This window comes from Dunckerocampus dactyliophorus, chromosome 13 (genome assembly GCF_027744805.1).
Source record: "Dunckerocampus dactyliophorus isolate RoL2022-P2 chromosome 13, RoL_Ddac_1.1, whole genome shotgun sequence".
Taxonomy (NCBI): Eukaryota; Metazoa; Chordata; class Actinopteri; order Syngnathiformes; family Syngnathidae; genus Dunckerocampus; species Dunckerocampus dactyliophorus.
Window position 1 is genome coordinate 5,929,399 of NC_072831.1, and position 15,536 is coordinate 5,944,934.

Here is a 15,536-nt window from a genome sequence, read left to right on the forward strand (position 1 = left end):
GTCATATGCAGGTTAACAAAAAAACCCCGAGAGCACTGGGGAAATTCAGTATTTGAAATGCAAAATAAAAAGACTGCGACTGTCCAAAACAAAGAATAAACTCAGGACACACAAGCAGAAAAAAAACTACAGATAGCAAGGGGCAGACTCACTACAAGACGAATGACCACCAGACAAAGACTTAACAGAAAACAGGGAAGTAAATACATAGAGACTGACAGACCTGTACCTGGATAAGACACAAGTGGAAGGAAGAGCTGATTGGAGGAGACCAGACACAGGGCATGGCACGGGTGTACTGATGACGGGACAAGGTGGAGACCAGGGGTCACCAACGTGGCCATTTTCATTTTGTAAAAGTAGCTCTCACAAGGAAAAACGTTGGTGACCCCTGGTGTAGACCATGTCACAATGACCACACGGAAGACAAACCCGCAGGAACCAGAACACAAAAAACAGACGGTGGCAGTTAGAGATCAATGATGTCCACAATCTCCAGTTCCGCCCAAACATGTTTGATGATGCTGTGGTCAGGATTGGTTTCCAATCCATGTGGTTTCCAACCATACATCTATGGAGCTGGCTTTGTGCTGTCATGCTGTAACAGAAATGGGCCTTTGTCCGTAAGGTTTTGGTGTGCCAAATAATTAAAATTAGGAAGGGGAATAAGTGGTTTAGTCCCCCCACTGATTTATTACCTTAATAGGGGGTGTGTCTCAATACGTTTGTCGTTTGTAGTGCACGTCACAGTGCTCATCCTTTGGGACTTTCTGTGACACTCTTATAACTCTTAACAAATAGGGAAGACAGCAAAATTTGAATCAGAATGATCAAGACTTTGAAGACATGATGTGCTTTCACAGTAGGGCTCATGATTCTTTCCCTTTTCCATGCGTTCTACATAGCCACCTTGTCCTGGCAGTTTTTCAGTAACAATTGAGGTAATTTCGATTCACCTATTTCGCCTTTAGAGCCCTCTAAAAAAAACATCCAAAAGCAGCCAACAACACTCCATGTACAGTACGTTGTATGTATTTTGGCAGCATAAAACTGAAACGCAGCCTCGCCGTGTTTAGTCCTGACTCTGGGCACCTGCAGCAGACCACTCCCTGAGCTTCTCAGAGCTCGACACGGTTTATGTGGCTCTAACGTGTCAGAGATGTACTTTGGTGCAAGACCATGAAAAGACTTGTACACAAGCAGAGCCATTTTAAAGTCTGTTCTCTGATCGACAGGAAGTCAGTGCAGAGGTCTGAGTACTGGACTAATAATGGTCATATTTCTTGGTTCTAGTCAGGACTCGAGCAGCAGCATTCTGGATGTACTGCAGCTGTTCTACGGCTTGTTTAGAGAGCCCGGTGAGAAGGCCGTTACAGTAGTCTAGCTAGAGTTAACGCAGAGGAACTACTTTTCTGGCGTAGTGACACGGCTAGATGGATTTCTGTTAGCATGGGTCCACATTGACAACACCAAGTCATGCCGGTCCTGACAATCTTGGCCCTCGTCTGCTCCGACGTTTCATCCTCTCTTCTTGTCCGCTTCACTTCTAAAACCTATATTTCACCCTCCGTCCTTTCAGGCTAAAAAAGATCAGGTTCTGGATCTTTGTTTGTCTCAAAGTAGTCATCTGAGGCTCCCACAAAGTCTGCCATGATAGCAAACACAGGACACGCTCTCTGTTCAGTCATTGTTGACGCCATAGCATTAGTTGCTCTGCGCTCTGTGAAATTAGTGCGCCCAGGAAAGAAGTTCCGGTAATGCTTGAAATGATCAAAATACTGTAAGTATTAGGTGTTTTCATGAATGTGCCTGTTAGTAGATGGCACAGCATGTATGTAAACCATTGTTGGAGGTATTTGGATGTTTTTTTTAGAGGGCTTTATAGGTGAAATAGGTGAAGCCCAATTGTTAGTGAAAAACTGGAAGCAACATAAAAGGGAAAGACGTGTTCTTGTCTCACAGAGTGATTGTGGATGGGCAAAAACAAAAATAAAAAGTGCAGTTTTCCTTTAAATAAATGACCATTGGTCTTTCTGTTGTTCTTAATAGAAAAGAACAGACAGAAAATAATCTGTCAAGTCAAAAACTTGGCATGCTTGTCATACATTCATGCACGTAATAAAGACAAGTCAAAAGAAAGTAATTTAGTTAATGCACTGGCTCCCTCCTGGAAACTGATAAATGACACCGTAAAAGGCTCGCTGGTGTCATCAGCGGGTATGTGGAACCAGGGCAGCGCAGCTAACGCACCCCGGCCGGCGCGGCTCGCAGGGGGAAGGTGAGAGCAAGGAGGAAGTGTTGGCCGCTAGGCCAAAGAGAGTGCATCGTGGTTCTTTGAGTAAAATAGCAATGCTTGTTTGTGATGCAGCTCGTTAAGTGAAATGTAAAAAAATAATTCCGAAATGCGATTGCGTCGTTAGTGTGAATCAAGGTCTCCATTTTTTTGGGTGAACACTCCTTCACCACCTTGACATGTCCAATGTCATATATTTTACTTCTCTGTCTCGACTTAAATTACTAAGTGTTGCAGACTCACAGGAGTTTCAACTTGATTGGCTGTCTCTCTCACAGTGATCGAGCCTCATGTACGCGTATGTGTGAGGGTGACTGAGCTGTAAAATCTGAAAGCTAATCTCAATACGGTTAGCCAGTATGACACATTCTAATGACATTGGTCCTGCAGCCACTGATAAGGATGTCTCTCGAGAAAATGGAGCTCCCCGGACCCCCTTTCATCACCCAATAACAAGATGGCAGGTGTTTTATATCACATTCTTTTGTGCTGGAAATTGCATCCGCACGGCGCACCGCTCTGCCTGCTTACTTGGCTTTTCTCCGGGTACTTCGGCTTCTTCCTCCCACATCCCAAAAGCATGCCTGTTAGGCTAATTGCAGACTATAAATTGTCCATACCTGCGAATGTGAGTGTGAACGCTTTGTCTGTATGCGCGCAGCGATTAACTGGCATCCAGTCCACCGGGAAGAGAGAGCACAAAGACTAAATACACAAAGAGGAAAAGGCAATCAGGTGCAGGTGGAACACATTAGGGGTTGACAGGGAGCGGGGAGCGGCACACATGAGGTTCCAGCGGTGGGACTCTGAAATGAAAGGAAATATTAACACGAGATACCATTATAGATGATGTAGAGAAAATCTGCTGATCCGCTGTGAAACTTGACTGGTTTATCAATATCCGATTAAGACCAGTGCAAATAAGATGAGCTCTAGTGCTCTTTAATCAATGATTAATTAATGAAATCAGAAGGAACAGGAAATTAGTGGACGTGCTAAGCTGGATAAGTAAAATTGATGATGGAAGAGAAAGCCAGAGATAACCCCCCCCCCCATGATTAGGTCATTTACAGTAACGAAACATTTAACGGCACTGTAAACATTGCTGCTCGTTACACAAATGTTTTTACATTGTTGTACACTTCAGCATTTCTGCTTTGTTGCACATTTATTCTTCTTCCGGAATGACTTTTTTTTAACCTGGACATGTGTGTAAATATTTAGCATGAACACACACACAAACACACTCTGAACACCCATCCATCCATCTATTTTCTATACTGCTTGTCCACATTAGGGTCACAGGTGAGCTGGAGCCTATCACAGCTGACAGTGGGGAGGCGGGAGGCGGGGTACACCCACCCTGGACTGTTCACCAACAACCATTCACACTCACATTCACACCCGTGGGCATTTAGTCTCTAATTAGCCTAACACACATGCTTTTTAATGTGAGAGGAAGCCTACTGTGAGTGTATCTTAACTTTAACCCCCCCAAACCTAAACATGTTGCATGTTCGGTGATGTGCGGTGAGGTTCATGGCTGGTGAGGTACTGGCTTTAGAGGGTTTTTTGAATACAGTAGAGCTTGTTTATTAAGAAGATACAAGGAGAAAGAACAGACTAATTCTCTTTTCTTAAAAACTATACTACTAATACTTTTTTTTTATTAACTGAAAAACATCTATGGTCTTACCTTTTTATTTGTGTATGAAGTACATGCAGGAAAAGCTCTGATTCTTTGTTGTAAAACCTTCTGGTGAGCTTGGATATATAAGCCTCCGTCTTGGCAGTCAAATTTGTTCATTCATTCAACAGAGCAGAAACATATGTTTAATGCATTTGACTTGCTGCTCTCCAGCTGGTGCTGCTGCTGTCCACCAACAAGTACTGCAGCGCCGGCGTATGACATTTCTCTGTATTTTGTTTTCCGATTAGCAAGAATTATGTCACACCTGCATTAAAGACATCCGACAGGCTGGAGAAAGTCTTGGTGTATAATAAATGTTTCTGCAACATTGGTGACACTGGTGATTGCTGATTATTGGTGACACGCTTACAAACAGAAACTGGCAGGCGCCATGATCCGAGTCAGTGCAGTCCGATGGTAGGCAGGGCTTGTGCTCAAAGCCTGGCACCCTCATCTTAGGTGTCTAATCTGTATTTGATCAGGAAATTGTCAAATTCAGTGAATTCTACTGAAGAAAATGTTAAATGATTAAACATTTATAATAGTTTTTAATGGACAAATGTTAATATTTATGTTACGTTATCATTATTGTTTTTTGGGTTTTTGTTCATCGTGACAAGTGAGGAAAGTCAGTTGAACCGCTCGTGGTATCGTAAAAATGTCACTCAGAAGTGTCACTCAGTCAAGTCAGTGTTTCCCCTACTTTTATAGTGTATCAGGTGGGCACCACGCACCCCCATGGCAACTCCGCACTTTTCTATAGCGCCCGAGCACAAAATAGGCAATTTACCTTTCCTATTGAACAGGTATAGAACGTGTCCTTTAATGAAACAAACCAAATAGCTTTAGCTTAATCATCTTGTTTACACAACAACATGTCATGAACTGTACATGATCGCCGGAGAGGTATTGTATTGAGTATTGAAGTGGTGACAAGCTGCGGTGCGATGTGGTGAACGGTGACCTTTATGCTCTTTTGCTGTGCTCTGGTCTGCAACAACATGGAAATAAACAGTGCAATGCAACTAATGTTACACCTAAACGTCCATCCATCCATTTTCTATGCCGCTTCTCCTCATGCTGGAGCCTATCCCAGCTGACTTCGGGCGACAGGCGGGGTACACCCTGGACTGGTCGCCAGCCAATCCTAGGGCACATATACTGTAGACAATACACGTCTGTCTGTGCAGCGTCGGAGAAAGTCGTTCACATAAATCTCAATCTGTGTCAGACATGGTGTGTTCAAGGACCACCGAACAAAGTCGCCGCAACACCCGAAGAAGACACATTATTCATGAAAGCATAAACGTACTTGGGGGCTTTCTAACATAATCAGCGCGTCCACTCAACAAACAAATGACTCATGCAGCTCAGAAAACACTAATTAGTCACAGAACCACGTAAGAAGACCAGCTCTCATTTATCATCTAAAAGATTAAACACTTTTAACGCACGACACCGTCATCAAACTTACGTATTTGTTCATCTAACGCACACAGAACAGTGAACAACCTCATGCTGTCACCTTTCTTCTGCACTGCGCTACCGGCTTTGGCTGTTCACATGAGGCGTTTGAGCGCATTACGTAAATCTCAGTGTTCGGCGCTAATGTAGTTAATTTTTTATTCACGTCCCCCCTACGGCAATCTGCGTACCCCACCTTGGGAACCTCGGTTCTACGGGATTAAAGTTCAAAGACTGGCGAGGCCACTCCATGATCTTAATGTGCTTCTTCTTGAGCCACTACTTGTAGGAATTGACCTTCACAGACCACTTATGTGCCTGCGAATTAGTCCTGTCAGTGAATGAGGTGAGTGTTTTGAATACCACTAAAGTAGAAAAGTGACATAGAATTGGTAGATTTAGTTATATAAACATAGATGTTTCCACAGGCTCTTGTGTTCCTGTCCACTCTGAATGTCCTGAAGTCAGCTAGCTTCACGTTAGCATCTGGGACTCTAGCTGTTAGCCATTCAGTGACACACAAATAAGCTGCCTTGACGTTCTTGCCTCGTCCTCGTCCTCCTGCTCGGTAGTGAATTCACGTTTCCCATGATAATAGAAGGTACCGAAGGCTTGAATCTCCGCTTCCTTGCTGGCCGCTTGACTTTCATCTTAGCCCCGGCTCTGCCGCCTCGATATCAATGAGTAGATGGCACGTAAAAATGTGCTTAAATAAACAAACAGAGCTGCTTGACAGGCAGCCACTCGTGGCGGCGGTGTTCATTCCGCGACAGCAGATATGTGATGTTACACGTATTGGTCATTGAGAGTTGGACAATATTGGAAAACGAGTAGATAGATAGAGAGATACCTAGAAAGACACTTTATTGATCTCCAAGAGAAATTTCCAGCAGCACTGCAAAAATGTCATCATTTAACTTAATCTTAACATAACTTAACATGAACTTAATCACGTAATCACAAAATAAAACAACAAAGGCAAGACATGACAGATAAGAAAAATAAGAAAATAGAATAAGAATAAATAAATACGGGACAGACCACGTCAAATTTGTAGTGCAATAATACATAATAAATAACAATAATACTTAATAATACACAATAAGGTAATAAGTCCAGTCTTGTCCAGTCCAGTCCTTCCACGACAGGAGATATGTGACGTTACACATATCGGTACCGGTTGATATCAGAATCGGAAATTGAGAGTTGGACAATACCAGCATATTGGTTATTGGCAAAAAAGCCAATATCGGACATCCCTAGTCTTTATCCTTCATACCAATATGAGACTCTCCAAAGCTTTTATGTTGCCTTCCTGAGTCAAATCAAATTTAAACATTGAACTTCTCACACAAGCAACAAAAAACACAAGAGAAGCTCTCTTCCAAAAGGGAGATTATGACAAATTAAATTAATGCACACACACGCTTTGCACACACCTCCAACTTTCCTCTCCTCGAACACCATTTGACCAAGTCCACTTAAACAAGTTTTCATTTGAAAATGAATTAATAGTTCATGCATATCTGATTGCCGTCCATCTGCTTGTGTTCACATTACCAGCCACACATGCCCAATTAGTCCTCCTCCAGGACATTTAATGCATCTTAAATCAATTACCTTTTATATTACATTACATTACAGCAACATGTTATAAAGCACACCGAATCCAATCAAACTCAATTGCCAGTATTAACTAACAAAGTCAGGTTAATACATAATAAATAGTTATTTTTGTTTTGCATCTAGTAACTATAGCGTTTGTCTGCGTTGAAAAAACGTATGTGAATGCCAAGAAGGATGATTGTATATCCAAGCTCGAAAACGTCTCCAAACTGGACTATCAGACAAAAACAGAAGGTCATCAGACTTTTACAACAAAGTAACAGGTTTTCCTGGAGAAGGATAGGGTGCATGTGAACCACTGTCATGCTCTGCATGACTTGCTGGATTGGTTTGTGTTGGTTCTCTGTTGGTTTCCTGTTTTACACTCTTATTTTGCGAGCGCTTCCTGTTTTTGTGCCGTTTTCAGTCACAGCGGGTCTTCGTTTGTAATTAGTTGGCTTCTTCAGGAGAGTGTGTGTTCTTTGTTGTTTGCTGGCTCATTGTCGTTTGGTTGGACTCTCACTACTTCTGTGTAGTCTTTTCCTCCCCGCAGTGCTTCCTTTTTCGCACGGTAGCTTTTCATTGTATTTTGCCTGTTTGCATCTGATTGTGCAGACATTAAAGACTTTATTACCTGCACTACGCTCTTGTTTCTGCCTCCTGGGGTCATGATGGTGCCTAAACGTGACAAGCACAAGTGGTCTTCAGTTTTATAAAAAATAAATAAATGGGACTAAGAAGTACAGTGGAACCTTGGTTCGCGTCCGCCCCACACCTGTTTTTCGGTTAACATAGAAAATTTACGCCAAAATGTCATTGAAGACAGACACGGACACAAGCTTTGTGTTTTTCTATGAATGATTGAATTCAATAGGGTTTCTCCCCTTCTTTTTCAAACACCGGGACTTGCAACTTTCTTTGGCTCCATTTTGGGTTGTTGAGGTGAATGAAGAAATAACTCAAGGCAAAACAAGAAGGTGGTGTTCGTATGGTGTCTCGCTGCCACATCGTGTTTTTGGGAACAGTCACGTCAAGAATTAAGGCTTCAATGGTGGTAAAAGTAACCATAAATATTAATTTATCCCTTCCATTCATCATTTATATGTATACACAGTGGTGTGAAAAAGTGTTTTTTTCTTCCTGATTTCTTATTTTTTTGCATGTTTGTCACACTTAAATGTTTCAGCTCATCAAACAAATTTAAATATTAGTCAATGACAACACACCTGAAAACAAAAAGATGCAGTTTTTAAATGAAACCTTATTTTTAATAATAATTGAGATTTATCAGTCTGGAAAAGGTTATAAAGCCATTTCTAAAGCTTTGGGACTCCAGTGAACCACAGTGAGAGCCATTATCCATTTGTGGATAATGGCTCCATTATCCTCCTAGGAGTGGCCGGCCAACCAAAATTACCCCAAGAGCGCAGCAACAACTCATCCAAGAGGTCACAAAAGACCCCACAACAACATCCAAAGAACTGCAGGCCTCACTTGCCTCAGTTAAGGTCAGAGTTTATGACTCCACCATAAGAAAGACACTGGGCAAGACTGGCCTGCATGGCAGAGTTCCAAGACCAAAACCACTGCTAACAAAATGAACATTAAGGCTCGTCTCAATTTCGTCAGAAAACATCTTGATGATCCCCAAAACCTTTGGGAAAATATTGACGAGACAAAAGTTTAACTTTTTGGAAGGTGTGTGTCCCATTACATCTGGCGTAAAGTTAATGTCGCATTTCAGAAAAAGAACATCCTACCAACAGTAAAATATGGTGGTGGTAGTGTGATGGTCTGGGGCTGTTTTGCTGCTTCAGGACCTGGAAGACTTGCTGTGATAAATAGAACCATGAATTCTGCTGTCTACCAAAAAATCCTGAAGGAGAATGTCCGGCCATCTGTTGGTGACCTCAAGCTGAAACCAACTCCTGACCTGAATCCTATTGAGATGCTGTGGCATGACCTTAAAAAGGTGTTCATGCTGGAAAACCCTCCAATGTGGCTGAATGACAACAATTCTGCAAAGATGAGTGGGCCAAAATTCCTCCCCAGCGCTGTAAGAGACTCATTGCAAGTTATCACAAACGCTTGATTGCAGTTTTTGCTGTGACCCAAGCAGTTGTTAGGTTTAGGTGGCTTTTTTCAACACGGCCATGCTTTGAATTTTTTTTCTCCCTTAATAATAAAAAGTTCAATTTAAAAACTGCATTTTGTGTTCAGTTGTGCTGTCATTGACTAATATTTAAATTTGTTTGATGATCTGAAACATTTGAGTGTGACAAACATGCAAAAATATAAGAAATCGGGAAGGGGGCAAACACTTTTTCACATCACTGCATATACATTTAGAATTGTTTTCTGCATCTAAAACTATAATTGTAAAACGACAAAAAGGTGTTTTGTGTTAACATTTTTTGCTTTCTGTAAAGGATTAATTGGATTTACATTACTTTTTTATGGGCAAAATGTGAGTCGGCCCTTCTGGAACAAATTAATGATGCTACCCAAGGTGCCACAAGAACAAGATTTTTACTAAAGCGAATTATTCTCTTCTTTTCCTTATCCTTTTAAGGACTAACCTGTATTAACATTGATTAGAGCCTAAGAACATAAAGAAAAAAAAATATGTCCTTGCCTCACTAGCCATGAACCTCATTGCACGTCACTGTTACACAGTACTTTCATATTAGTACACAAACGCGATTTGAGATACAGCCAAAATCTGGGTAATTTCTCCTCATTTCCTCATGAAGATTGGGTTGTGATTTCAGACCCACATGCTCCTTCTTGAACTGCTCATTGCCTCAAAAACCTGTCTGCTCGGTACCGGACATGCACATGGCTGTGCTCACTGCCAGCCCTCTGTATGGACAACAAAGAGTGTGATCATTTGCATGACAGACAACATGCAAGTCAAACGAGTGTGTCTAATTCTGTCTTTGTTTGCTTGTTTCTTTGTCTTCTTTTCCAGAGCTCAACGGCAAAACACCAGGTGAGTTGGAATGGGAAAAGAACAATATATGCGAATGTGAAGGGCAGGTTTACAAAGTCTAAAAGAAGGGACATTCGTTAGACTTTTTCATCTTGAGTATTGTACAGTGGGGGAAATAATTGTGTTCCCCCTCTCATTTTCTACATATGAATTGGTTGCTGCAGTGATCGCTTGCCACTTGCGCTTCGAATTTTGCGGCTTCACTCTAGCACGGGTTTTTAAAAATATATTAATAAATCATGCTCAAACTCATATTTTAGTAAAATGGATGTATCTTTATCCCTAATTTGAGCATTTAAAAAAATAATAAAATAAAATACAACTATAAGGCATTCAGAAGATGCATTCAAAGACATGGGATGATATGCACTGTTCTACACGGGTCTCAAGGGTTTTTTAGTGCAGGTTTGAATTATCTCACAACAGGCAAAATAATCCCTAACACGGATTACTGTGGCCAAGCTAAAACTCAACTCTGAACCTTCGACGTCACTTCCTGTCCGCCCCCAAGTTCAGTTCCGCTACCACCAGAACACATTTACAGCAACACACACGAACACAAGTCTTATTTATGTCTTAAATGGCTTATTTTCTGCTATTTGTCTACTATATTGGGTAATTTTGAGTGTAAAATTGATCATGGGGTGTTAATTCATGTCTAGAGGGTTCTAAATATGTTAAAGACTAAAATATTTAGAAAGTCATAAACGGGTTTTCTATGCACTAACTACGAAAATATTCAATTTTATTAAAAAAAGCAATCCTACTTTGCGGAAATTCACTTATCACCACCAATGAACCGCGATAAACGAGGTATATTGCTGTATATTCAAATGAAGTCATTTGGTAAAATGTAAAAATAACTGAATGAGGCTGAAGATGAGGTCCCTTATTATTTTATAGAAAAAAAGTTATGAAATTTATTGCTGTTTGTCCATTTAAAAATATATACATGCATCCACATTTATCTGTATCTATTTATGTGCATACTGTTTGTACACATACATATTCTATAGTCTTTAAGCAGCCGTTCAGCTGTTCAACCTCAACTTTGTGTTCCCTGTCAGTGTGTCCTGATGTTATGCTTTCTCTCCCTGGGAAAACATATCATCACAATACCGATAGTGTATTGGAAATGTGCTGAAGTGTTCCATTTTCTTCTTCTTTGTGCTCTCTTCTTCCTTCTCTTACTGTCTCAAGGCGTTGCACACATGATGGCAGAGCAAGGTATGCCTCTCATCCTTCTTTCTGGCATGTACTGTAATTGCATAGCATGTTGTGATGATACTGGTGTGATAAATACATAATGGGCATAATGTTGCTGTAGACACTGCAAAGGAGCACTTTCACCTCTTTAGACTTTGGCCATGGTTCTTGGAGAAAAATGGTCAAAATCCACAAACAAGGTTTCACTGCAGCTAAAGATCGACACAGTTTAGAGTTTGATGGTTTGATGTATGTGGCATCAGACCAGTAATTTCACTTTTTTGCCGGGATGTCTAAGAATGGCACTCACCTGTACAGCTTCTACTAAAAGTCTTTATAGCGTTGCTCCAGTCCATTTTATGAGCAAAAGGCTTTGCACAGGTGATAATCTGATGTTTTTCGACTCCTACAGCATATTACAAAATGGAATTTTAAGCCTAAATTCAGATTTTGTTTCATGAGACGGAAATAATGTCCACATTTTGTGCTATATGTACAATCACATGCATCTACGTGCTCCATCAATCATGCTAGTTTGTAACCAGAAAAACTTCCTCTTGCTCAAAAGGATGCTCAGATACGCACTCATGTTTGATGTGGTTGCATGTTTGAAGTGGCTTGGGATGTACAATTTGGTACTGTACATCTGTTTATCTCAATGGTGCAAGATCTCATGAACAGTTTATAGAATATTACGTGCAAAGTAATACATCGCACAGGTGGTCCTCTTGTTATGAAAGAATTCCCTTTCTACCGTGCGTTTTAAGTCAAATTTTAGTGCAAGTCGTAACTTATTGAATTAACATTTAAGTCACTCACGCTGTGCTGAACACATGAAGGACATGAAATCCAGTAAGAAAAACATTAAATACAAGAAGTAAATGAAACAGTAATAAAAAAAAACACAACATAAAACCAACATGCTCAAGGATAATGTTGCCACCTGGCAGTGTTCCAGTGTTGTGACTGCGATCGTGTGAGGGACAAGACGAGAGGACAGCTGAGTTTGCTGATGTTGTTTTGCCGTGGTTGTGGCCAACAGCAGCCGGTTACGTCATATGTTACAATATGATCTTTATCCTCGATGAAGGTCGTGGCAGTCACTTGTTGAGTTGTTGAGCCGCACATAGCGTATTCCTCCACTCTGTTTAGTTCTCGACTGAGTCTTGTGTTTACGTATCAAAATGACATTTTTAATTAATATGTGGGAACGCGTACGCAACCACGAAACGTGGTAACGCAGGATGCCGCAAACCGAGGACCACCTGTAATACATATCGTTGCTGTCCAAAGACTCAAAATTATTTTTTGCCCCTGAAAACAACAAACCGCATGCCATAATCAATATCTGTGAGGAAGCTGGACTACCCGAAGAAAACCCACGGACACACAGGGAGAACATGAAAACTCACACACAGAGATGGCCCAACAGAGATTCGAACGCTCGAGCTACTGACTGTGAGGCGGACATGCTAACCACCAAGCATCTAATTAAGAATGAATTAAGCTGCGAGCCAAAATGGTCCAAGGTTAACAAGGTTTCTTTTTAGGAAAATGCAATGATGCACACAAGTGTAACAGTAACCATTTGTACAGTCTTGTTGTTTTATTTTTTGTAAATTTCTTTATTCACCTGTCCATTGACCTTTTTCACCGAGAAGGCCGTGTTTTCCCAAACAAGAGACTCCTTGTCACTCGCGGTAGCCATGACTCCCGCTGTCCAAAGGCCGGGCTGCACCATTTGTTTACCGAGTAGACGACTAACACCAGGCACACTACTTGTCCGTACTCAATGTGAGGGACATCAGTAGTGAAAGGACCGTAGCAAAAATTTGATTCTGAATATAATATCTCTAGTATCCTACAAACAGTTCATGAGACTCCATTTCCTAATAACATGTATTCATGAATGCAATGATATATGTGATGACAGAGTCTAATTTTTGTCTCACTTCTTCTCCCCGTCTGTGTGTCTTGGCTGTCTTGGCTGTGGACTCTTCTCTCCTCTTTCCACCTACTGCTGCTCTTCTAGCTAAAAGCAAAGGTACAGCTTTTTCGAAATCTTTCCTTTTTCGACATTATGAAAAGCGCCGCTTTCTCTGTGAGTGTGTGAGAGCCTTGCTGCAACATATGTACAGTAATGTTCTTGATGCTCTAATGCGTTTGCTCTAATGTTTACTTGTCTGTGCTCATTTTTTTGTTCCGTAATGACTTCTCAACGGAGGATTAGGTTAGTAATTAAGCCACTCTTAATTGGAGGAGAAAGAAAATAGAGTACATTGCTTTGCTGTGCACGTTTGCTAATTCGTCAGAGGGCTGCATTATGTGTGAAGTGTTGCCGAAAATTATTTTTACAATTTCAAGAGAACACCTGACTCATAGATCACCTTTCCCTAGGAAAATAATTCCCTAACTCAAACAGTAAACCACTAAACTAGTACAGTGCGACCTCGATTGTTGTTATTGTTATGTATAAGCCGCTACTTTTTTTTGCGGCTTATACAGCGATGCGGCTAGTTTATGGCTAAGTTCTAATCTCGTTTACTGCAAAAGTACTACTAATTGTTTAAATACATTGCCACTCAATATAACAGTCTAATGGTGTCATCTTACAAAGAACACTAAACTTATCACACAGCAACTTCAAACTCAAAAGGTGTACCTAAGAAATATACAAAGAAGTACCAATAGGAGTTTAAAATGAAAAAACAACTATTTAAACGTTTTCCCATAATGCATTGTGTCTGAGCAAAGCACTCATTGGTGACTGCCGGGGCACTGCAATGACGTCAGCTTCCCTCTCGGCTCCTCTGGCTCTCTCTGGTGGACAGAGGCAACATTGCAGCACCATCCAGCCATCTATTTTTAATGCTCCACAACACAGTGTTGGGTAGCGGCGTTACTAGTATAACTACATTTCTCGGTTGAGTCATCGTAACGACGCTGTTTTCCACATCAAATATCTTGTCAGTAGTGAAGGTATTTTACTGACCAAATAACGTGATAGCCTGCACAGGAGCTACATTTAACCAGACATTTCTAAATCTTAAATGCAGCAGAGTTTCTGCTGCGGTCGTAGCGGTAACCATGGTGATGACAGACGCTCCTTCAAGTGACATTACGTACCCGTCCTGACTCCTGCTGCAGCGGGGCGGCTTGGGAGCACGCAGCGGGTGACAGTGACAGAGGAAAGGAGAGAAGTGTAGAGCGACTTCATGTCGTGAATCTTGACAAGCTTTGGGAAATACCTGAAGGTGTTCCCTTAAGTTCTGCTTTCACGTCACTTGCCATTTTTAATCGGCCTTTTACCATTTCAACATTTACTAAGCTTTTTTTTAATAGAAGATTCAAGAATGTGATTGCCGATCAGGTGACCAAAGAGAAGGATGTGACCATGGAAGCACAGCCTAATCACAGTAAAAGTATCACAGTGTATTTCTAATACAGGCACGCCAAATTACCCTGGCTCCTTTTAAAAAAAGTAAATGATTCAATAAATAAATGAACAGGCAAAGATTTTAACCCCCCCAATGGTGGGCCCAAAGTCACGCCCTTGGCCATAGCACAACTACTAACTAAGGCTGCATTCACACGGCATTTCAAGATGTTTATTGTCATGTGCACAGGAAGCCTGTTTGGTACAAAATGTTTTAAAAAGGCAACGAGCGCACAGGGAGCAGCAGTAATGGCACTGTATTGATGCCGTACAGCGTGACCCTGTGTGAGAAAGAGGGACAGAGTGACAGAGAGGCGAGCTTTATATGACAAAGTTCTGCGAAAAAAGTGATTAATTAACCAGACATTTGTACCATTTGTTTCGCCCTGTTCCTTTTTTTTTTTTTGCAAACATACTGAGGTCAAAACATGGCTGATACGAAGTTCTTTTTTTGTTTTTAGTTTTACCTGTTTAATGTTTCACATTCAGGGCGTCTTATTCAGTCAACAACAGTAAAATTCAACTCTACTTTTTTTCTTTTACTGGTTTGTCACGATACTTTGGTGTAACACTTAAAGCATGCACTCATGCAAAACAGATGTTGAAAGACTTGTTGAACTGTTTGTGTGTGTCCGCAGTTTAAACAAACACTCCATCCACCTGCCAAATTTCAATACTTACTGTGGACGGCGAGTGATTCCGTAGTCGAGGGCACCTGTCAGCTATGAGGCCTTAGAATTGTTATCACTTGATCACACGTCGACACTGGACAGCGCAAGTCAAGGGATAGATTAGTTACTATGGACATTTTTCATTGGTGCCCAATTATGTTTGAACAGAAAACGTTGTC

General features: G+C 41.1%; 1 protein-coding gene across 15 annotated transcripts in view; it reads left to right on the top strand.

The window, feature by feature from the left end:
• The window catches only part of nrxn3a (neurexin 3a), a 177,105-nt gene that overhangs the window by 20,053 nt on the left and 141,516 nt on the right, over nucleotides 1-15,536 (top strand). For all 15 annotated transcript variants that reach the window (XR_008573310.1, XR_008573311.1, XR_008573306.1 and 12 more), the window contains exons 3-5: nucleotides 10,024-10,044; nucleotides 11,245-11,271; nucleotides 13,283-13,351. Coding sequence is in view for 6 of the 15 variants with exons in the window: in XM_054795478.1 (XP_054651453.1) it covers nucleotides 10,024-10,044; nucleotides 11,245-11,271; nucleotides 13,283-13,351 (117 nt within the window). In the remaining 9 variants the exon portion in view is untranslated. The remainder of the gene's footprint in view (nucleotides 1-10,023; nucleotides 10,045-11,244; nucleotides 11,272-13,282; nucleotides 13,352-15,536) is intronic.